At 37.6% G+C, this 23053-nt stretch overlaps 1 protein-coding gene across 1 annotated transcript in view; it reads right to left on the reverse strand.

The window, feature by feature from the left end:
• The window catches only part of CDH7 (cadherin 7), a 124009-nt gene that overhangs the window by 24150 nt on the left and 76806 nt on the right, over positions 1-23053 (reverse strand). The window contains exon 7 of the mRNA XM_059039334.2: positions 9936-10189. Within this exon, the coding sequence (XP_058895317.1) occupies positions 9936-10189 (254 nt within the window). The remainder of the gene's footprint in view (positions 1-9935; positions 10190-23053) is intronic.

Consider the following 23053-nt stretch of genomic DNA (forward strand, 5'->3'; position numbering starts at 1 on the left):
TATGAGAGTTAGCAAGCCAAGGGTATGTTCATAAGAATCTGTGACAAAACTGAGGCAGAGAAACAGATCACTAAAGTCAAGATGACCAAGAAAGTGAGAAGCCAAAAGTGATGGTGGGGAGAAATAAAATAATCTGCGTACTAAAATCCTCAACAAATCAGTATGATTACTATATATTTGATGGTTGACAGCAACATGAAAGATTTTGAGTAAAGTATGGTGATGCATTCTACAAGAGTTGAGAGTTTGAAAGGGAAAAGAAAATTAAATAGTTTGAAAATGGCAAAGGCAGTAGAAAATGTACTCACCCTCACCTCCAGGATCTGTGCTACATGAGATATGAGAGGAAAAAATAAATCTTGAGTTTCCCCATACCCTCTACTTACCATCCTTTCATTGTAGCTAAGTGTCTTTATTCAAATCAAAATCAAACCATTCTACTTGAGCTATCCATCCTATCTGCTGTCCTCAAGAATGTTTTTCCTGGAATTTGGATCCTTTTCCATCTATATAGCTTTATTTGAATAAAAACCATGTGTGTTTTCTATTTTAAAAAACAAATTTCTTCCATTTGTGTCAAGTTCATCGTTGGCCTCCATATTGTCAAATTGTCCTTCACTTTTCTTTTCTCTATCTCATTTAAATTTACCACAATTGACCACTGACAACTCCTCAAAACACATTCTCCTTCTGCCTTTATTAATACCACACATTCCCTTGTTGTTCTCCTACCTCATTCTCTGCTCCTTTCAGTCACCTCGGCTGGTTTACCCTTCCCTTTGTGATCTTTGACTACTCGCACGCCCCCAAAACCGTTCCCATGGATTCCCTTCTGTTCTTGGAAAAACACTTTTCCTTGCAACTTACAGAGTCCTCTAGCTTAACTCACTTCTATATTTTTGATGACACCTACATTTATATAAAATCTCCTTGGCCAACCCAACTTACATACTGAATTATTTACTTAGTAGAACCACATAAATACACAACATGCACTGAAATGTAACATGCCCAGACCGATGTTGTCTCCTACCAACCCCCCAAACCTCCTCCTCCCTCACGCCTTTCCAACTGAGCAAATGACACTACCAGTCACTTGGTTACTCAAACTAAAAACCTAGATTTGTTTTTCTTTCTTGTACCTGTATCCAAGTTGTCAATAGTACTTGACGGTAGATATCATTCCAAGCTATCGCCTACTTTAGCCTAGACTTCGCATCATTTTACTCCTTATCAACATACTTCAATTCTTATTGTCTACAATCTACTTCCCACACAGCAGCCATGCAAACAAGAAATGAGTTTATTTAATGTTAAAAATAGACTTTAATTTTCAATTATATAGAAGACCTAGATTTTCTCCTCTGAAATGTTCCTTTAGTCAAAACATTATATGCCAATATTTCATAGTATTAACGTATTCTCTATGTATGCAACGATTATACATATATAATTATTTAATTATATGTATAAGTATATATTATTATATATATATATATAACCCAATGGTAATAGAATAATTAATATTAATGTTTGACATGAAGATTATAACTCAATACCCATGCACTCATGCATCAATCGAGCCAATACTAAAAGCCTGAATTGCTCATTTTTTTCAAACTACTATGGTAGTGTTTGTATATTCAGGAAAAAACCGACTCTTAGATTCTTACAAAGCAAAAAGGCCTTGAACTTGGTATATATCTGTCTTAATGAGTTCATGCTATCCCCCACTGAGCTAAAGTCAATAACTAAAACATTTGCCTCTATTATCAATAGTCTCAAAACTCCCGGCATTCAAATAAAGGATATTAAACGTGAGAATTAATTTAGTATGTTAAATATCTCCAACTTCTGTTCACCTCATAGAAAAACCCCTATATCTTTGGGGGATGTAGTTATCACCTATGCTTCTATAAATTGAGAAGAATGGATACCAAAGTTTCTATCATCCAAATATTATTTCTAAATCATAAACTCTGTAGCTTCCACTTGTAACTTGAGTGTATCTTTATTTCTTTTAAATTTTTTCTTCCAGTTTTATTGGGATATAATCAACATACAGCACTGTATAAGTTTAAGGTTACAGCATGATGATTTGACTTACATACAACATGAAATGCTTACAATTCAGTATATTTTTAAATAGTTATAATTCTTACTTAGCTTTCACTAAATAGCCTCATATATACGTATTTGGTATTTCATGAATTATTCTGATATTCTTATGTCTCCCTTTCACTCATTCATACATTCAGCAATTAATCTGGAGGACCTGCATGCGATGCTCTATCTCAGGAAACACAGTATATAAACAAAATACTTTGAAAGGTAGCAATCTATAATAAGTATTTAGGAGAAAACCAACAAAGTGCTATTCTCAATGAAGGAAACTGGGACAGGTGTGGGAAGAGACTGAGGAATTATCTTGAGAAGAGGTGGAAACCTGGGCAAGGACCAGGAGTAGACAAACCACGGAAAATAGTCACAGTGGTTATTATATTTCTTAATCACAAGGACTTGAGATACCCCCGGTATTAAAGGGGTTCCCTATTTTCTACCAGCCCCTCTGGACATGCAAAAAGCGAGAATTTATGTGTGAGACATTAGCTAATGATAAAGTTACCTGAAGGGGGAAAAAAAAAAATCCTTAACCAAGAGAAATAAAGAAAATACGGGCACTTTTTAGAGTGAGCGGGGGAAATTGTCTCTGAATTAGACTCTGGGAGGGCTGAGTGAGCCAAAAGAGAGAAAGGGTTCTGAAGAAGTTGGGAGAAGCACACTTTTTGCAGCTCTGGATCTACTGGCTTAAGGACAGAGAAATACAGTTGCCTGAATCAATGAGAGGCTGAACAGGAAAGAAAAGGGCTGGTGTTTCTCTAATCATGACCCGAAGTTATCTTTAAAGCAACTTCTGCGGCAGTGAGCGGTAGGCACGCTCACAACGATCGCTCTAGTTTCTATCAATTACAACCTAAAATACTTGACCTCTTTCACTGCATGTTGGAGTGACCAATGAAAGAGATCGCTTCCATATTTTTGCAGCACTAAAGTTAGAGCTTCAGCCCTCTCCATTTATTATGCAGACACCTCCAAATCTCAATAACCAGCCTCAATCCTTTCTCTGAGATTTCCTAAACTACTCCAGATCCCGGCAACATCTTCAACTAAAGCTCAGAATATCCAAAAGCACATTCATCAACCTGTCCCTCCCTCTAAATATATACATTTTTTCCTAATCCTCAAACAGCTATGTAAGGTCATGTGTGACAGAGACTTTTACTTGCGCGCCTAATATCCACTTGTCCTTAGTTCTTATCCCTCAAAGGTAGGAGAGAGTTGCTAATTCAGCTGGCATTTGACTTTTGCCCCTTCCCCTCTATCTCATGTGGGACATGAACACAATGGACAGCAACCCAAAAGTCATCTTGTAAATATGGGGTGATGAGTGCCTGACATAAGAAGCCAAGCCCCTGAGGACATTATCCTGCCAAATTGTCAGTCTTTCCCTGCCTGGCTCCAGACTTCTCATTGGTATGTCATTAGCGTTAAGCTTTGTTTCAACCAGCCAAGCACAATTTCTAACTAAGGCAAGCAGCTACCATTATTGCTGTATTTCACTGTTGGACTTTCAAGTCTCATAGCTGGTTGTTGATGGAACCAGGATTCAGAACCGTGTCTGTCTGAACCATCTTTTCAGTATACATCACATCACACATAAGAGGAGCTTTTAGTCTCTACCACCTACTACTCTAGAATTCAGCCTCTTTTCATTTTTTTTTCCACTGCTCTATCTAAAACTCTAAGACAGTTACATTGATGTATTAATTGATTAAATGACAATATGGCTTGTATCTCCACTGAGGTGCCTTTCCTCATGTTGGACCTTCTTTACTCCTATTTTTCCTCCTTCCAATTACTGTAGTCCTACTATTCCTTAAAGATAATCCTCTGCCTTGGTAAGGCACCAAGCCCTCCCAATTACTTCAGAAATCAAGCCGTTTTTAAGAAAGCCTGCGGTATATAGGGCCCATGGACTTCACTACAAGCTCCCTGTGCTGCACCACCACGAGCCACAGACTGGGCAATATTTATAGCCACAATCCTGCAGCAAACCTACCGTACTCATTTGGGCTTTGCATTCGCCATTTGTACTCTTCTGTTTCTTTATCTGCAAAATGAGAAAATTTTACAAGATGATTTCTCATTTCCAGATTTAACATTGGATTTTTTTTTTAATAAGTTTTCGCCTAAGATCTCTCCTCCAGCTAGATAACACGTGGGTTGGGACCGCATCTTATACATCTGAATATCCTCAGTGCCCTGTGCATCTGAAACAAAATCAATCCCCCAATAAATGACTGTAGTTACCAGTGCTGCTGTTCAATAAGCTGTGAAGATCGACTAAAATGGCCCTCTCCGTATTCACAAGTAGTATTCGTATCACCCAGCTATGGATATGCATGTTGATATTCACAAATAGCGTATGAAGGTGAGTGGGCTACATTAACACAAATGCTACTCCCTATACGGAAAAGATAACGTAATAAACACGGACAAATCTGATCAATAGAAATAACTGCATCATTTGAGTTGAAACCTTAATCACTTAAATTTATGCACGTGTGCGTGCGTGCGAGTGTGTGTGTGTGTGTGTTTGTGTGTTGCTACAAGCAGTGTACAGGTTTTGATACCGAACTTGCTAAAATCCTAGAACCACATTTTCTAACTAGAGTCATGTTTGTTTGTAACAGTGGAATGTTAACGCTTGCCTTATAGGGCTTTAATGAGAAAAAAAAATTACTTCAAAATAAGCTACTGAGTTCAGTACTTAGTGGTGCCACTGTCTGCAGCCTCACACCTTCTTCTGATAATGGCAACTCAAGTTTTCCCTTGTGGATTTCAGCCTTCCCAATCTCACGCAATCTTGATGGGACTCACCATGAAAATGCCCAGAACTTCCTGGGTAAGAGATGGACACGTGTCCTAAGACAGGACCAAAAAAAAAACTTTCCGAGAAATGTGAACCTTAAACAGAGCCATGAGGAAAAAAAAAGTTGCCAGTGGTACATCCACTGACATGTTCAGAAGAGCCTGTCAGCTCACTCTTGCTACTCCTATTTATAGAGAAACCTTCCTCCTCTCTTTTCTGAAGACTGGCTGGTTCAACCTTCCCTTTAGTTCTGTGAGATATTCACATAATTTAGATTAAAATAATATGTACAAATACATGCATGGATACGAGCCACTTAAAGTACAAACTGAATTATTCAAACACCCCACATGTGCTCAGACTAGTCACACCACATAATGTAATATCCGATACTATTTTATCACCTTTTTTCTGAGGACATACCACACCAGGAATGCCAAAAGAGCCTGCAGGTAAAGATTATTATCATCCTTGTATCCTTGAACATAAGTACAACTCTAGCTCTGTATTTGGATTGTTAGAAATGCTGAAAATGATCTCCATTACTCCTTCGTCACCCTTCTTCAAATCTGATCTTATTTGTAATAATATGTTTCAATTCATTGGCTGTTTTAAGCACAGGGACTTTGGGCTTGCTGTGCTGCCTACAGAAATAAATGTGCTGACTGCATAACACAGCACTAGACTCTTAGGACGTAACTACATCAAATATAAACAGACCTTACGTAATTTTTTGGCTCGTCCAAATCCTGCCATCCCTCAAAGTCCAGCTTAGGCTTACACTCCTTCAAAGGAAGTCTCATGTCCAATGACCTTGGAGTGATTAGTATGTATCTCACAATTTTCCCTCTCTCTGACAGAGCTGGCACTCTTCCCCCTTCTACTGTTTAACTATTATGGAATCTTATTTCTTCAGCCAGATTTTAAGTTCCTTGAGGTGAGGGGAAATGTTTTATTCATCTTTGTTTTTCCTGTATTTCCCTAGTGTCGTGCACAAAGCAGGTTCTTAATCAATGCATGTTGATTCACTGGTCGGTCAGTCTATGGATGCTGACATGAAGAAATAATAGTCCTCTGAACACTAGCTGGTTCTTATAGTTTTTACCATCTTACTGATGAGAAACACAGAAGCAAAGCTTTTACTATTCACAAAAACGATCAGAATCAGCAGAACACAATCTGTCCTTCCCAGTTCAATAGAGAGAGCCTGGTATTTGGTAGTTGGGGCCAAAATGTACATGAAATGGTAGGAAACTACATAAAAAATAAAAAGCCAGAAACACGCTGGCCCTCAATTACCCACTTCTGCTTTCCAAAAAATCTCTTTTTTTTTTTTCTACGTAATCTCAAGTATTACCTAATTTCCAGCTTTGGCTTCTAGTTTTCATATCAGGAAAGAGGAAGGCAAAGTGTACATGAAATGGTGGGCCAGGTAAGCCCTCTGGATAGTGGGCAAGCTGTAACAAGACACACCAGTTCACAAAGGTGTTATATTCTGGCCAGCCACTGGGCTCCGGGTTCATTTAGTCTTTCAATCTACTTTGACTATACTTCAAAACAGTCAAATGGAACCAAATGGTAATGTTCCAACAGTAACGTAGATGCCCTCATCCTCTTTTAAGGAAAGGGCAGATGCAAAGAGCTTTTGGTTGGTACATTAATGGAATAGATAAAAACGAAACAAGACAAAACAAAAACTAGGCAAGGCATGGGTCATATGGGAAGAAGATCTCAATTTACCTTGCTGGAGGCAAGTACATGTATTTCTTCCTAGAATTCTAATCTCTTGCCCCATATATCAGAAAATATTCCAAATGTAAATGGCATCTGCTAGATTTCAGTATTACACTACAAAGAATGTCAATGAATTCAAACACTAATTATCCACCCTCCCATACCCTTTTACAATTCAAATACTATTGGCCTAATTTTAAACAATTACGATGAAACAAATACTGCTTTTCCATTCCTCTAAGAACTACGATATTCCTAAAGGTGCAGAAGCACAAAGCTCACACCTGTAAGAGTCTTCAGCTTCCACCTCAGCCTGGAGATTCACTTTTCCTAGGACCTCGGTAGACTGTGTGATCTACTCCTCCACTGGCCTCTGTTGAAGAGGGCTTACATTTTGATAGCTACTTGAGTGCCCAATGCAAATACATGTTTATGTCCATTAAACGACTAGGTAATATTTTCTACATATGGGAAAATATGTGAATACAAACCAACGTTCAATACAGATTGCCAATACAGTTGCTTGTAAAATATGTCTCTCTTCATTGACTTTATTGACCTTGAAATAAAATTGCCATGAAAACAACAAACTATAATAATAGCGATGTACAATGATAGTACATCCTAATAGTTTGGTCATGATTGACAGTTTAAAAGAATCAGTTCTTTTCCCTTTCTCACTTAATCTTCAAAAACCTTGGGACAAAGCAGGGATTGTGTTGGTTTTCCTTTTTACTGGGTTATATGGAAACTTAGGAGGCTAAGTGACATGTCCTAGGATACTCAGAAAACAGCAGCGCTGGGAAGAGAACCAGTCTTAGAGAGAATATTACTGCTAGGGGTACCCATCAACTCACCCAACTACACAACGAGGAGGCTGGCCTCTTATAAGAGATCATAAATGGATAGGAAGAGAGAAATATGTGAGAGGCAAATTTAGAATGAGTGATTGTTCTGACCTTATGAAAAATAGTGCAAGGCAAAGAAATGTTGCAAGAATACAAGCATTATGCCCAAGTCAAGAAATTCATTTTACAAAAGCAAAAGAAATATTCACACACATACAACGTTTCAGTTCACTCTGAACAAAATCTCTCCCTATTTGTGCAACTTAGAGATTAGAAAAGGATGTAAGAGGTACTAACCTGAACTTTCAAGGTCACCTTGATTCGTTTTAAGAAAATAAAAATGAGGTAAAACTACAGCGCTGGCCACCTGCTCTTTCATTGATGGAAATCACAGAGATCTTCACCTCCAAGATCAGCAGAATGCAGCCTTTGGCCCTTTCTATCTCTGTGCTTCAGGGAGCAGACACAGAACTCACTTCACCTCTAACTCAAGTCACTACCCACTTGGTCCTACTCTCCCTCCTCCTTCCCCAAGTTATTATATAACATTGCATTTTTTCCAAGTAAAATATTACTAAAAGTGAAATATTTACACTGAAAGGTTTTGACAGGATAATACACAAGGAAATGGGTAAAGAAAAAAATTTTAAAAAAGAATGAAATATCAATGCAATAAATCAAAATTTTCTTAAATCCTCTCACTCACTGAAGTACTGAATTATGATACATATTAGTGTGTCTCTTTATTTTTTCAGATCCTCAATTTCATGAAAGCATTCTTTCTCCCCAGTAAATCAGGTGATTTAAGCAGAAGTCAGACTACCCCGAGTAGCTGATCTATGACTACGATTGTGCTGTGGTTGTTTGTTCATGGAGGGAAGGAGACAAGTATGTCACTAGAGTTGCGATACGACAACAAAACCCAGATCCAGATGTGTGCACATCAACAGGACTCGGTAGATGGAGCTGAGCTTAAGTCAGGGAGCTGTTTGACAATGAAGCCTGGGCTATTACAGGGAGGAGGCGAAGGCTAATTCCATCTGAGTACATCTGTGACTCACAGATATTCTAGTGCACAGAAGGCTATATTCTCAGAAATGGTTTATGACCACTGCATTAAGAGTAAGATAGCCTCCATATAGCCTGAAGTTGTTGTAAAGACAGAGAAGCAATGAGTATGACTTCATTTTTGGAATAAAAATTGGTTTATACCAATTCTTTACTAGGCTATGATATTACTGTCAAACAAAAGAGAAGGAAAGGAGAGTACTAATTCCATATACACACACATATATATGATTATTATTTATATATAAATAATAAAATGATATTTAATACTATTAAAATGTGTGTAATAATTTATGTATATAAGTTATAAGCCTAAATCAGCTTATTATTTTAGGAGGAAAAAAAGATTGTGAGCTCTTAACTAAACGTCATTGTCTAATGTATAGATATTTTTCTTGATACCCTGTAAGCAATGTCCAGACTTAGTTCAGAAGTTAGCTCAAAAGCACTTAGCATCATTAAATATCAGTTAAATCTAGAAGTTAAATCTGTCGTTAGCTTTTGTAATAAAAATCCAAACCATGACACTGAAAAATACTACTTACGAACCCAAATTAAGACATGAAATACAATGTAATTTCCGGTATGTTCTATACACTCATTTAAATATTAAATATTTACTGAAAAAGACGTGCTTTATCATATGCACACACACAAATACATGCATCTACAAAAACATGCATGGGGCTCTCAGATTGTAAAACTATAGGAAAGAGTGTGAACTGGAACGTTGTGATGCTTTGAAATGCTTACATACCATCATTCCGTCAGTCCTACAGAGTTGCTTATAACAATGTGACTACTCTCTCTAAAGGACTATTGAAAGGACATTAAAAAATAATCCTTATATATAGATACAGTATTACTTTATTTTTTATAAGTGGAATTCATAAACTAACAAACATATACTATCCATATAGACCAATATAAAAAAGGGTTTGTTGAAAAAATAACCCCTAATTTAAACTGTTGATAAAATCAGTTTTCTAACATCCGCATTTATCCTACAACAAGGACATGCATCCCTTTCTCTCTGAACACAGTTTGCGCTGAAAGAGCTCAGGATAACTGGCTGAATAGGCACATCAGCTCTGCTTGTGGATGACGATCATGCCTCAAGATACTGCCACACAGTAATGGCCTTGGATAATCAGGTGACACATTTTCGAATCACTAAAATGTCGCATTGTTCTGATGTTGTTTCACTTCTGCAGCTATGGCTCAATACGTATACAAAACTGGTTTTTGTTAGCTATGACCCCAAAAAGCATCATAACGCAGAGACAGACACGAGTTGTGAATAAAGGCACGTTGTGGCAAAAGTACAGAAGAGGAGAGCGATGAGCTCCTACCTCACAGGGCTGTTGGAAGAATCTGGGTCGTGGGCTGCTACGGTCCCAATGATGTTCCCCACTTGGGTAGCTTCCGACACCTCCATGGGGTACAGGGCTGAGGAAAATACGGGGGGCTCGTCCACGTCTTCCACAATTATCTTCACGGTCGTCGTGTCGCTGAACGGTCCCAAGCTTAGAAAGCGAGGGTCGGCATCTCTGTTTGCAGCTTCTATCCGTAGCGTGTAACTTGTTTTGGCTTCAAAATCCAAGTCCTATAAAGAAAGTTGTTAGGAAAATTAAACGAAGGCAAAGCAGAGCCTTTTCATTCATGCACGTCAATAAGCATAGTATGGACTCAGCCAAGAAAATGCACCATCAGCATTCAAAAGAAATAAATAATAATGCCAATCGGAATCCTTGATGCTTTCTGGCTCATAGACAATGGTAAGTACATTTGAGCTAACTTAATCCACTCTGCCGCTGTACGCTGCATGGGCAAATGCAGGTCTTTAGAACATTATCTGAATGACGACTGATAACGATTTTAAAATCTTTTCCAAGAGGACCTCAAGGTAGTATTCTTCAAGCATGTTATTTAACTGCAGTATCCAAGGGTGCACATTAAAAAGGAAGAAAAATATAACTTTCCGTTGAATTTCTCATTTACAAGGTCATTTTCATTGATTTGGAGGACTCCTTTACAATCCTTAACTTTCAAGTGTTCCAAATGCAGCTGTAGCAGAAGAGGTGGCATATCGAGGTTATACAGCCTGAACACATAGCTGATTCTTCTTGATGAAGCACCCGCTGTTTCTCTCTTCAGTATTCCGCCATCAGTATACACTGTCTCTCTCTCTGTCTCTCTTTGTATTAAAGGGTTGACAGTTATATTCTAGAATCACTATCCTGCAACTTTTCAACAGGATTAACATGCTAACACTTTTCTCAAAAACAGTGGCCCAAGTCAAACCATATGGTAGCGTAAAAAATTGTAAGGGCAATTAAATGCTGCACCAATGAAGCAGCATCTGTGAAAAAAAGAATTCTATGCCCAACAGGTAGAACTTGGCTGTGACAATCACATGCTTTTCTTTCTTCAAGGGGTACAGAGAGTCCCAACTTGTTGTGACTTTCAATCTCAATCTCACCACTAAAAAACTGTCCCAAAATATTTGTTACTTTTAATGATATAAAAAGAAAAACTTTAGAAAGAAACCAGTGGAAATACTAGCACATATAAAGCATAATTTACTTGTCATTTTTACGTGTTATTTAATCAAAAAGCATTAAGAAAAATGGGCTAAAAGGTACTGCTGAGAACTGTAATTAAATTTATCCATCGGTATGGGCATATGTGTGCTATGACAAAATGTACATACCACTTATATAAAATATAACAACACATATATATAAAATATAAAAATATATACTATATGTGTGTTATGTGTGTTTCCACATAAATAGGACATGAAGAGATTCCATGGCTCATCTCTTTTTTTTATATGAAAAATATATAAACCAATACTCAAAACAGGTTCACAATATCTAGGACAGAGAGTGCTTTACTCAAATGTTTATCTGCTTAACAGCTGTCTCATCTAGTAGACTGTAAGCTCCAAACTGTTTTGTTCAGTACTAGCATTCCCAGAATTGCCTGTTTTGAATTTGGTACATTGAAAAAACTCAGTAAATTCTTAATGGATTAGGAAAAGCTAGAATGTAGCTATCCAGGCCTCAAGAGCCTCAAAATGGAACTACACCTTTGCCCCAGAGAATCCAGACGGCTGAAGTGGGAGGTAGAGGAAGAAAGAACCAGGTATATTGTTTTTCTTGACTATAAAAAACTTCATATAATGACTGTGGGAAAACCAAGTTTTATTCTTATCTGAGGTCTCAAATGAAAATTCTGGGGCACGTGCTACACAGCGCCATAAACAGCACCTTATTAATAAATTCAGTGATATTTTTATGAGGCTACCTTTTTTTGTCTATTATCTAAAAATATGTCTACCCCAATGATCTTCAACCAAAGGTAAGAATCAGAACCACTCAGGGGAACTTTCTAACACATTCCTGGCTCCTTCCAAGAAGATTTTGATTCATCAGACCCAGGATGAGTCACAAGCATATGTATTTTGAAAAGGTTCTTCAGGTAATTGTGCTGCAAATCCTCTTCTAAGAAACTTGACCTCTTCGTTATAATTTTCTGGGGCCCATACATGTAATCTGATATTTAATTTGGGTTCTGCTAAAAATAAAACAAAGCATTCTTATTTACCTAAATGCACTTACTTAAGACACTCTAAACATACTCACACATAGCATGAATATGAACCTATTCAGTTTGCAGTCTTTTTTATTTCTATTTTGGCCATGCCATGCACCTTGCAGGATCTTAGTTCCCTGACCAGGGATTGAACCCGCGCCCTCGGCAGTGTAAGTGTGGAGTCCTAACCACTGGACCTCCAGGGAATCCCCTCAGTTTGTTCTCATAATATTTATAAAACTGATAAATTAGGAGAGAAATATTACTTTTATATATTATGTGTCTATGTAAGATAGACTATGTAAAAATAAAAAACAAAACCCTGTTTACCATCTCCTTTTCAATTAACTCAAAACCAGAACTTTAAAAAAAATTTAATTTATTTATTTTTGGCTGTGCCGGGTCTTTGTTGCTGCGCGTGGGCTTTCTCTAGTTGAGACGAGCGGGGGCTACTCTTTGGTGCAGTGCGCGGGCTTATCATTGCGGTGGCTTCTCTTGTTGCGGAGCACGGGCTCTAGGCGTGTGGGCTTTGGTAGCTGTGGCGCACGTGCTCAGTAGTTGTGGCTCGTGGGCTCTGGAGCGCAGGCTCAGTAGTTGTGGTGCACGGGCTTAGTTGCTCCGCAGCATGGGGGATCTTCCCAGACCAGGGATCAAACCTGTGTCCCTTGCATTGGCAGGCTGATTTTCAACCACTGTGCTGCCAGGGAAGTCCAAAACCACAACTTTTAAGATATTCATTCAGGTTTACCAAAGGGACAGCAAGTCCTTCTGTATTCAAGTAAAAGTTTGACTGACTTATGAAAGAATAATTTACATTTACTGCACAAATGAACGCAATTATTCTATGGCAACTTGTTTTTTTAAAATGTGGCTAAAAGGCAACAACATGCAGTAAAGACATCTGGATGCTGCCAAGTCATAAAGAAACACAGGATCATACATGATGATTGGTTGCCTAAAAGCTATTCTGAAAATCGAGCAATAAAAGAATTCATATGAAAGCCTATGAATCAAGATCCCAGACAGAAGGAAGTGCCACACAAAATGATTTTCAGAGCAAACCAGAATAAGCCAGACTAGTTTTCAAAGAAGGGTGTGGTGTGATGGATAGGACTGTTAAGCAAATTGAAGAAAAGGCTTTTGCAATAAAATGTTAATTCCTGTTTCTATTTCTTATTGATTTCTACAAAAGCAATACATTCCATAACTATTAGATTTAATGTGCAAGGTTATACTCGGGGAAAGAAAGTTAAAATAATAACTGGGAAAAGACAAAGAAGAAGGAAAGGGAAGGAGATAAAGGTAATGTCTAAACAGATTCTATTCAATACTTGAAACTACATAGCATTGGAGACTAGATATACTTGGAAATTTGACCAAAACACAGTTCAAGCTGCAGCTCACAAGAAAATAAATATGTAGGATTATAAGAACCTGAAACCAATTATTGTCACTTTGACCCAAACTAGTGATGCCACAGAGAAGTTGCTTTTTCATCTGTCAAGTGACATCTATGTCAGAGATGCTGAAAGAGAAAGCAGCTTGTTGGACATCTTCTTTCCTAAACTATCAAATAGCGTTGTTGAAATTTATTGCCATCAAAGGATGATGAACTTTAGGATTAAAACAGTAAGCATTAAGACAGTGGTCAGCAACAGTTTCCTGTAAAGGCCAGATAGTAAATATTTAGGCTTTGCAGGCACCATGTCCTCGGCCACAGGTAAATGGACTAGCTTGGCTGTGTGCCAGTAACTCTTGTTGATAGACACAGAAGTTTGAATTCTATTTAACTTTCACATATCCTTTTATTTTATTTTTTTCAGTCACTTAAAAATGTAAAACCATCCTTAGCTCTCGAGCGGTCAAGAGACAGGCAGGCTGGCAGTTTGCCAATCCGTGGTCTAAGGAGCCCCAAATAATAAGCTCCTCTTTCCAGGGCAGGGGTTCACCCCTCTTCCTCCCACTTTTTTTTTTTTTTTTTACTGCAATTAAAATGAACTATTCACTATAAACAGCATACTTTGTCCCTTCTAGTTTGTATTACCTGCTGCTCCCTCCTTCTCATATAACTTTGTCTGCCATGTTTCTTACTGAAATCTTTTGGAGACCAGCTATCTTCTTCTTTATGAGTGATCTCATAATCCCCTCACCTAAGAATAAAACTTCTTTATATTTATAGAGAGCTAACTCCAAAAACAAGTTTTACACACATCTTTAAAGTGCATTTTAAAAGACAGAAGAAGGTTGGTATTACTGAAACTAAATAGCAAAGAGCTCCAGTGAAAGCCCAGAATTTTATGTGTACTTAGGGGCAGACACACCACATGAATTCCAAGCCACATCTGTCCACCACCCATGCCGTTTCTGCTAGAACAAGCAGGCATTGTTCAAACTCTAAGAGCAATTAGGGCCTCATGGTGTATGGCATTATCACATCTAGGTATCTGCCTACCTCACCAAGTAAGTAGGGTTGCTGTAAATTATTTATAAATTTAAAGCATCTGGAACAGTCATGGACACAGAGTAATTAATGCATAAGCATTTGCTGTTACTACTATACTATTATTAGCGCCATAATTTCCAGCTAGATTATGAGCAAATCAAATGGAAAGTAAAGATTATGTCTTTCTCTTCTGTTTCCCCCATGACACCTCGGCCTATATCTTTGGCAAAGTCAGTTTATAATATTCATCTGTTACATTCAAAACAATTAACTATCATAAACAGTGGAGACTCATCAGTTCCCCCCTGCCATTTTTAGCTTCCTCAATAGTCAAAACCTAAGTTAAAATATCATCTTGAATTCATTGAATAAAATCAGTACACTGCATTTTTCTTTCTCCGTATAGCTCACCTTCTGGTCTATAGCCAAACACGCTCTCATTAAGCTCAATGACCTCCTTTAGATGTTGTACTTTGGGCCAATGCTGTTGTTGTTTCAGGGACTGATCCAAGTTACATCGTTCAGGAAATTCTTCCTTCTGTTCCTGTAACCACGGTACCACTGGGTGTGTGTGTGTGCGTGTGCGTGTGCGTGTGTGCGTGCGCGTGTGTGTGCGTGCGTGTGTGTGTGCGCGCACGTTGAGACTGTCTATATATATAGTGTCTCATGTTTAATACTGATTTTGTACAAAAGCACTGAGACCATTCATCATCTTTAAAAGCATTTCTTTCTCTGGAGCTTCCAGCTGTCTTTGGGATCAAGGCATATACTCTGTTGCTTTCAATATCCTCCCTACTTGATCAAATCAATATAAATCACTTTTCCTACGTAAATGGGCTTAAAAGAAACTGTACCAATGGAAAAGAACCCACAATCATAACTTTCCCTTTATGATTAATTTATTCTAAATAAATCTACTACCCAGAACCTTAGAAGTAATCTACAACCTTGGACAAGGTATCTTAGCAAAGAACAATTTTGTACATTTAAATACAATAAGAATTCTCAAGTTTTTCCCTAAGTACTTTCCAAAAGCAAAAAAACGCCATTATTATGCACAACTGCACTACTGCCTTTATTCCCCCGCCCCGTCCCTGGGTTATGCCCAAGAAGGCCTTAATATCTCTGTCAGCTTGACTAAACGTAGACAGGCTTCTTCCTGACTCTAGGCCCCTGACTAACTTTTCTTAGAACCAATCTTCAGTAAAAGTCTTGCTCCAAGTTACAAAACTACCTGCTATCATGAAAATACAAGAAAATTTACTTTTCCTTTGGGTAAAGCAAACACAGTGTCACCGACACCGCTGCCCCCCATTTTACACACACACACACACACACACACACACACACACACACACACACACACACACACACTCCAGCTCTTAAAAAATTCTCCAGGCCTTTGTTTCACCTGAGTCGAGTTTACACTGAATTCTCATCTGTCTCTCCTAACTGCAATATCCTTGAGGTCTGTCTTGCTTGTTTAACTCTGTCCAGTGACATTTTTGCTTTCACAGCTACAAGTGATTTTATCAGCAGCATGCAGCTTTTACCTGTCTTGAAATTTGTGTGAATCACAAAACCTATATCCAGATTTGGGCAATAAGTTATTTTTTTATAGGGAAGAAGGGAAGAAAAAGATGTGTTCTAAATTGTTATATATATATATATATATATACACACATACACACACATAATTGTTATATATATATATGTAATAATTATGTATATAATGGTCCACATTGATGCCCTCAGAGAGGCTCAGGTGTTAAGGGGGAGAAGACCTCTGGAAGTTTCGCCAGCTCTGTGGGTGTCCTCTACAAGGGACTGACACTTTCATGTCTGTCTTACTGTGCTAGGCTTTGAGATCTATGATAGAAGCCAAATGTATAATCTTACACAGGTAGGTAGGTAGGTTACCAGTTGTTACAAGTAGGTAACAACTGTCTTAGATAGGACAGAGATGCACTGACTGCTGAATGAAGAAAGAAAAAAGAAAAAAAAAATCTAAGAATAAATTATTTGAGAAATAGCAAAATGAGTAAAAGCAAATTTAGAATAAGCAGTAAAAAAATTACTGGGTGTGTCTCCATGTCCATTTTACATTTTTATGAGAGTCATTATTTTAACTTTCAAAAAAACCCATATTTTAACACAGCTACTTCTCAGGTGCTTGATACAAACATTCACATTTTGCAAAGATCACTTCCACTATGTAGAAAGTATCTGGTGCTCTACAAGTAAACTGGGACCCGGGAGAAAGGGTCCAGTTTCTGAGTAACTGCAGAAATGTTTAAGCCTAAGACATTAAATTATGTCAAGCTATTAGGAAAAAAATAAGGATACAAATATCAGGAATTATTATTTCCATTATCTAGCTCCACGAGTGCCCTGTGACCTCCAAGAGTACTTACGTTAATATTTTAACCTAGATATAAAGATCACTGAATATATATATATACATATATATATATATGTATATTTTGTGTGTGTGTGGTACGCGGGCCTCTCACTGTTGTGGCCTCTCCCGTTGCGGAGCACAGGCTCCGGACGCACAGGCTCAGCGGCCATGGCTCACGGGCCCAGCCGCTCCGCGGCATGTGGGATCTTCCCGGACCGGGGCACGAACCCGTGTCCCCTGCATCGGCAGGCGGATTCTCAACCACTGCGCCACCAGGGAAGCCCCCACTGAATATTTTTTAAAAAGCATTTCAAGCAGGTATCCTAACACATCTCCATTCTGTAACAATTAAAAAAAAAAATTCTATGACCACCAACTAAATGCACACACATTTCAAATTGCTAATTGTACTTGTCTACAAAGAGGCGGTACCGTAAACGGCTAAACGTATTTCCCATGAACGGTACAGATTTATATAGTCCTTACCCTGTGCAGGTTATAGTTCTAAGACTGAATTTAGGTAGGCTGTTTGGATTCTGTAAGCAGAAGGTAGAAAACAAGCCTTGCAAATGACTATATTCCTGCCTAGCATCAAAAACCTGGTTCACAGTATAGCTCAGATTGATTCCCTTACTGTGCTGAGGTCCATATTTCCCAGCATGCACTACTGACTGGACCAGGAACTTCCATGAAAGGGTCTCGATAATTTTCAGGGAAGCTGAATCCAGATTATGACCCAAAGACAGTTTAGGTTATGTTTTCCTGGGGGCCTTTATCAAACAGTGGCAACTATTAATTAATCTCGATCCACACAATTACTTTGTGAGTAATTCTGACAGTGGAGAGGAGATTACAATGGAAATCAGCTGATCTGAGATTCACCCTTACTTCTGCCACTTCATGTAAATATAACCTGAAGGTTTTTTAGTTTCTCTGGAGCAGAGCTGGGACCCAAAATCTTTTTTTCTTCTTTCACAGTATCCACAATATTTTATAGCTCCTCTCTTTTCATGTACTCCCCCCCCCATCACTCCTTGAATCTGGGTCACCTGGTCTTGCTTCGATCAATATAATGTGGTGGAAGTGATGCTGTGTCAGTTCTAGAAATCAGCTTCAGGAGACCATGGAGCTTTTGTTCTTGCCATTCATGGAACAAAGCCAGGTTAGCTGCTGGCTGCTGGAAGGCACACTTCCAGCCTCTCTTGTCATTCCAGCAGACAGACCGCCACCTCTACAGACGCAGATCCACCAAGCTCACGAGTAGCTGACCTCTGACCCATGTGTGAGCCCTCATAAGACCACCCTGCCGAGGCCCCACCCAACTGCTGACCCATGAAATCATGACCTAAAGAAAGAATGTTTTAAAGCACCAGCTTTGGGATGACTTGTTAGGTAGCAGCTGATAACAATCACAAAGAGGAAGAGAATAAAAGTGGGCAACTTCACTTTTTGACATGTGATGGCTGCATAGCCAGGGAAAATTAACCAAAACAGACTTGAAATGACCAAATGAACTAGTGGCAGAGAGATCAGATCTAGGTGTGGAAATTTCCTTGAACTCCAGGCCTTTGACTCTTATCACTCCCTTATTGGTTATGTCCTGTCTTTACTATATAACATAGATTCCAGGATCCATCAATCCCCTCCCTCTACTGACAATATATGCAATTCTTTTTATTGATCTAAATATGAATTTTTATTTGCTTTGTTGATCAGTTATTTTTAAATTCTCTTAAAATATCTTAATCCTGGAAGAATACAATAAATTGCCTTTTCTGAATCTTTCTCTGCCCTAACTTAAATTTGTCAGTTTCATCAAGTAATGTCTAAAGCATTCTTTCCCTCATTTTATATGCATGCTCTATGATGCTCTCAGTCGTCCCCTTCATTTTAATTGCCATGCATACTCTATGACCCCCAAACCTAAGTTTGTACTCTAGATCTCTCCTCTAAGCTACAAACCCTTATTCATGACCTTCTAGAAATAGTTACCTAGATATCACAGGTAACGCAAATATATTCCGAACCATTTTAATCACCTCCACATCCCCATTCTAAAGGAACAGCACATTTCTCATCTAGCTGCTCATACTAGAATCATTAGTTTTATCCTTCAATTCTCTCTCCAACTTTCCTTAGGTAATCACTAAATCCCCTCTTATCTACTTCTTAAATATCTCTTTCTTGGAATCCTACCCATTGAAACTAATCTAGGAAACAGCACACCATGGAAAAAGACAGAAATAAGGAAAACTGTGCATTATCTGTGACTCGTACTAAGCGAAACAAAACAAAACAAAAAACCATGAAGGGCTCACTGGAGTATGTCTTTGACGGACACATATTCTGAGAAGACTGCTCTGATAACTGCCAAAATCAAAGAAAATGGAAAATACTCCTAAGGAACAGGGTCTTAGTCTCTTTGATCAAGTCTATCATGTGTTGACATTCACATTACTATCAACTTTCTTCAAAGAGTGTTGTTATCTTATTTTTTTAAGACCCTAAATTCATCTCTAATCTTGACTATTCAAAAATGAGTAAATTTATACTCATTTATTATACTTCAAATATGCAGAGAACAGTCTATACACATGCACCCATGTGCATGATGATTAAAACAATGTTAGGATCCACTTATATATACACAGTAACAATGGGTTGAACAAATTGGAAAATATAATCTGAAATTCAGACGTTCACTAAATTAGAGTTATTGTATTAATCTAAAACTAAAATCCAAAATGTATGCTTTTTCACAGTCAAAGGAGACACATATCTTTGCTCCATTTTGAGAAATGTGCATCCACAGTGGCAGGATTACTTAAGTAACATCTTTGAAAGAAAAAAATGTAATGAAAAGAAGAAAAATAAATTGGAAATGTTGTTGGTTTCATTTTCCTCTACCACACATCAACAGCATTTATGAAATACTGAAATACATACTTGACTCTGGGAATTACCGCAAGCAGCAAAGGACACGTCTCAATAACAAGACAGCAAACCCAGAGCTCAGAAATCTGTGCAGCTGAGTGCAAGTTTGACAGGACGTGGCATATTCTAACCCTTCCTCTCCCACAGGGAATGGAGGCCATGTTATCAATACCTCCCCAACAATGCTGTATTATTTGATGGTTTTGACTTCATTCAACTTTATTTTAGGGTATGGAGTATGAGAAGATTATGAAGATAGCACAGCAGAATGGGCCTGAAGAAGCTTAAATCTGTTATTTGACAGTATGATATCAGCTACCATACAAGCCATCCCTGTGCCAGAAACTGGATGTGTACTTATCCTTCATAGGAAATGCATTTTGAAAAATGCACATTTTTTTACTGTACTGTAACTCTATGTAGTAATGTATTTTATAGAAGCAAAATTCCACAGGTAATCCCAACTGAGGTCTTACATTGAAAACTGAAGTATTTTAAAGGTAAGATTGCCATACCTCAAAGGAAAAGTAGAAGACTAAATTTTCTACATTGTAAATTATGATGGGGAAATGTAAACAGAAAGAATTCTAGGTAGAAAGAAAGACACAGTTTTCACTCACGTGGGATAATACTTATGTTTATGCTTGGTGAATTTTGAGGCCCTGTGTAAAACTGGTTATAAAGTTTATCATCAAATCATTCATAAATGGCCACAGAAATAGATTGTACTTTGCTTTAACGGTTTAACACTGTGATTTTGTTATCATTTAAAAAAATGATAAAATATATAAGCATGTCTGTTCTTAATGTATAGAAAGGATAATTGAATTCTGAAAAAATAATTCTATAGTAACATCTATACAAATCTTTAGCCTTGTGGATTCTGCATATTTGGTCATATGCAGAATTTATATTTCTATATAACACATTCGAACAATAATAGCATACCCGAAGATAACTTTTTACAATTTTGTACTTCTTTTTCTTTTTCTAGCATATGTTTTAGAAAAAGATTGTTTTTCTGTTCTTCTCTCCCTGCTCCCAAGTTCACCCTATGCGAGTACAGCATATGTAGATGTTTCAAAATATGATAATAATTTGCTAAAACTGGAATAAATCTCATTATAACCATGACAGTGCATTGTTTATGAAAAGGCAATGGACTAAAGTTTTATTATACTATAGAGTAGAGAGAAAATAAGTCCAGATGATTATCAAGCATGGTTCACAGGTAATAACTGTGAACTTAATTCCAACAGAAATGACTATCTAAATGGACATAGGAACTCTATTATCCAAATGTGAAGTAATACTCTGAGACACACATCATCAGAACAAATATACTTATGTCTTTAACAAAAAGCTCATCAACATCTTAGCAGTGCCTGGTTGTAAAGGTTTTCCTATAGTCAGGAGAGCCTGGAAAACCTATGAACAAATGGTTCATATTTATGGACTGTCCATAGCATTCTCTAGTTTATCTCAGTGAAAATTTTAAAATATTCTGAGAACAATGGAAGAAGGCTTCATTTGCCTTCTTTCAGAATTTCTTGGTTTTAGTCAGAATGCTCTTGTGACTCAGACTCAGAAATCCATTCTAGATTTCACAAATGATTCTACTATTATCTGGTCATGAAAAGAATACTGAATTTGTGGGACTCACATATGTTTTCTCAGACTCTGCTCATTCGGAGGGGTCTCTGGAAATGTTTTGGCTGTAATGGAGTATAGACCCCCATTTACTGAAATCTTGATAAGTAGGACTGAAAATCAAAATCCTGTCCTTGAGTGTTGTAAGTAGTTGTTAGTTCTTAACAGAAAGAATCAGCAAATCTTCAGAAAGGACTTTCTTCATTCTGAGAAAAACACTCCAAAGAGAGTTTAGTTAAAAAAAAAGTAAACAAAGACACTCTTCTGAAATTTAGAATCAAGATACTGTTGGCTTCATGATGGAAAAGCGCTTGGATTTGGGAATAAAGATTGCCTTTGTGACATCACACTGCTTTAAGATGGAAGGTTTAGGGATATGGACAAGAGGGATGGCTATTCCACACACAACTTCTAGTGCGCTGAAGCCGTACGGTTGGATTGACGACCAGAGCTCATACACGTGTTCTCATGAGCTATAATGAAGCTACTGATTTGTAACTTACTTTTGTAGTTCTCATTACTGAAAGCCCTCCTTAATTCTAATAATTTTTCAATAAATTTTTAGAATTTTCTAAATCTATAACCTCATTGATGATTATTTTACCACTTCCTTTCAATCTGTTGTATCACTCTGTCTTAATCTCTTAGTATAAAGTAGCTTCTTTTCAAACTAGTTGGAATAATAAAAATAAAAGAGTGTTGAGTTCTGAACAGCAATTTTTTTAAAAAAAGGATAGATTTAAAAATTTAAAAGATCAGGAACAATGAAAATAGTTTTGGAGTGAAGCAATGATAACCAATCTTAGGGTAATGCCAAAGAGAGTAGGAAAAAACACAAAACAAAACAACAAAGAGACAAGATCTATTATGGATCAAGAAGGGACAAGAAAAGAAACCAGAAAAGACTTTAAGGCTTTAAACTTAACAGTAAAAAAGGTGTGCTACTTGACTATGACCGGGAAAGTGATAATATATTTAGAATAAGTGTTTAAATAAATATCATTAAAATTCAGTGCTTTGAAAAGAAATGCTTTGAATTAGAATGATCACAGTCCCAACAATAAGGGTTCAAGAGAAATTAGCAAATACAATTTTCTATTCCATAGCATATTTTATTGTAGCTGAAAGTAAAATACCACTTAATATTTATTATTTGTAATCCACTCTCATTTGCAAAGCACTGTACATATATGTAACGGGGGCCTTGCCAAGGAGGCATAAAGAGCTCATTCACCTACACTGCCTCCTCTCGTGCCAGCATCCCCTCCTCCTACACTGTGCTCCAGTAAAATGGCCCTATTTCTAGTTCTCTGAGCTTAACGTGCTATCTCGTGAGACAAAGCTCTGCACAGGTGGTTACCTCCATAAGAGAGTCTCCCTTCCCCTGCCTACCTGGGGAACAGCGTTATCCATCCACTATGCAACTCCTTTCTCAGGTCATG

The sequence above is a fragment of the Kogia breviceps genome, chromosome 15 (assembly GCF_026419965.1).
Source record: "Kogia breviceps isolate mKogBre1 chromosome 15, mKogBre1 haplotype 1, whole genome shotgun sequence".
Taxonomy (NCBI): Eukaryota; Metazoa; Chordata; class Mammalia; order Artiodactyla; family Physeteridae; genus Kogia; species Kogia breviceps.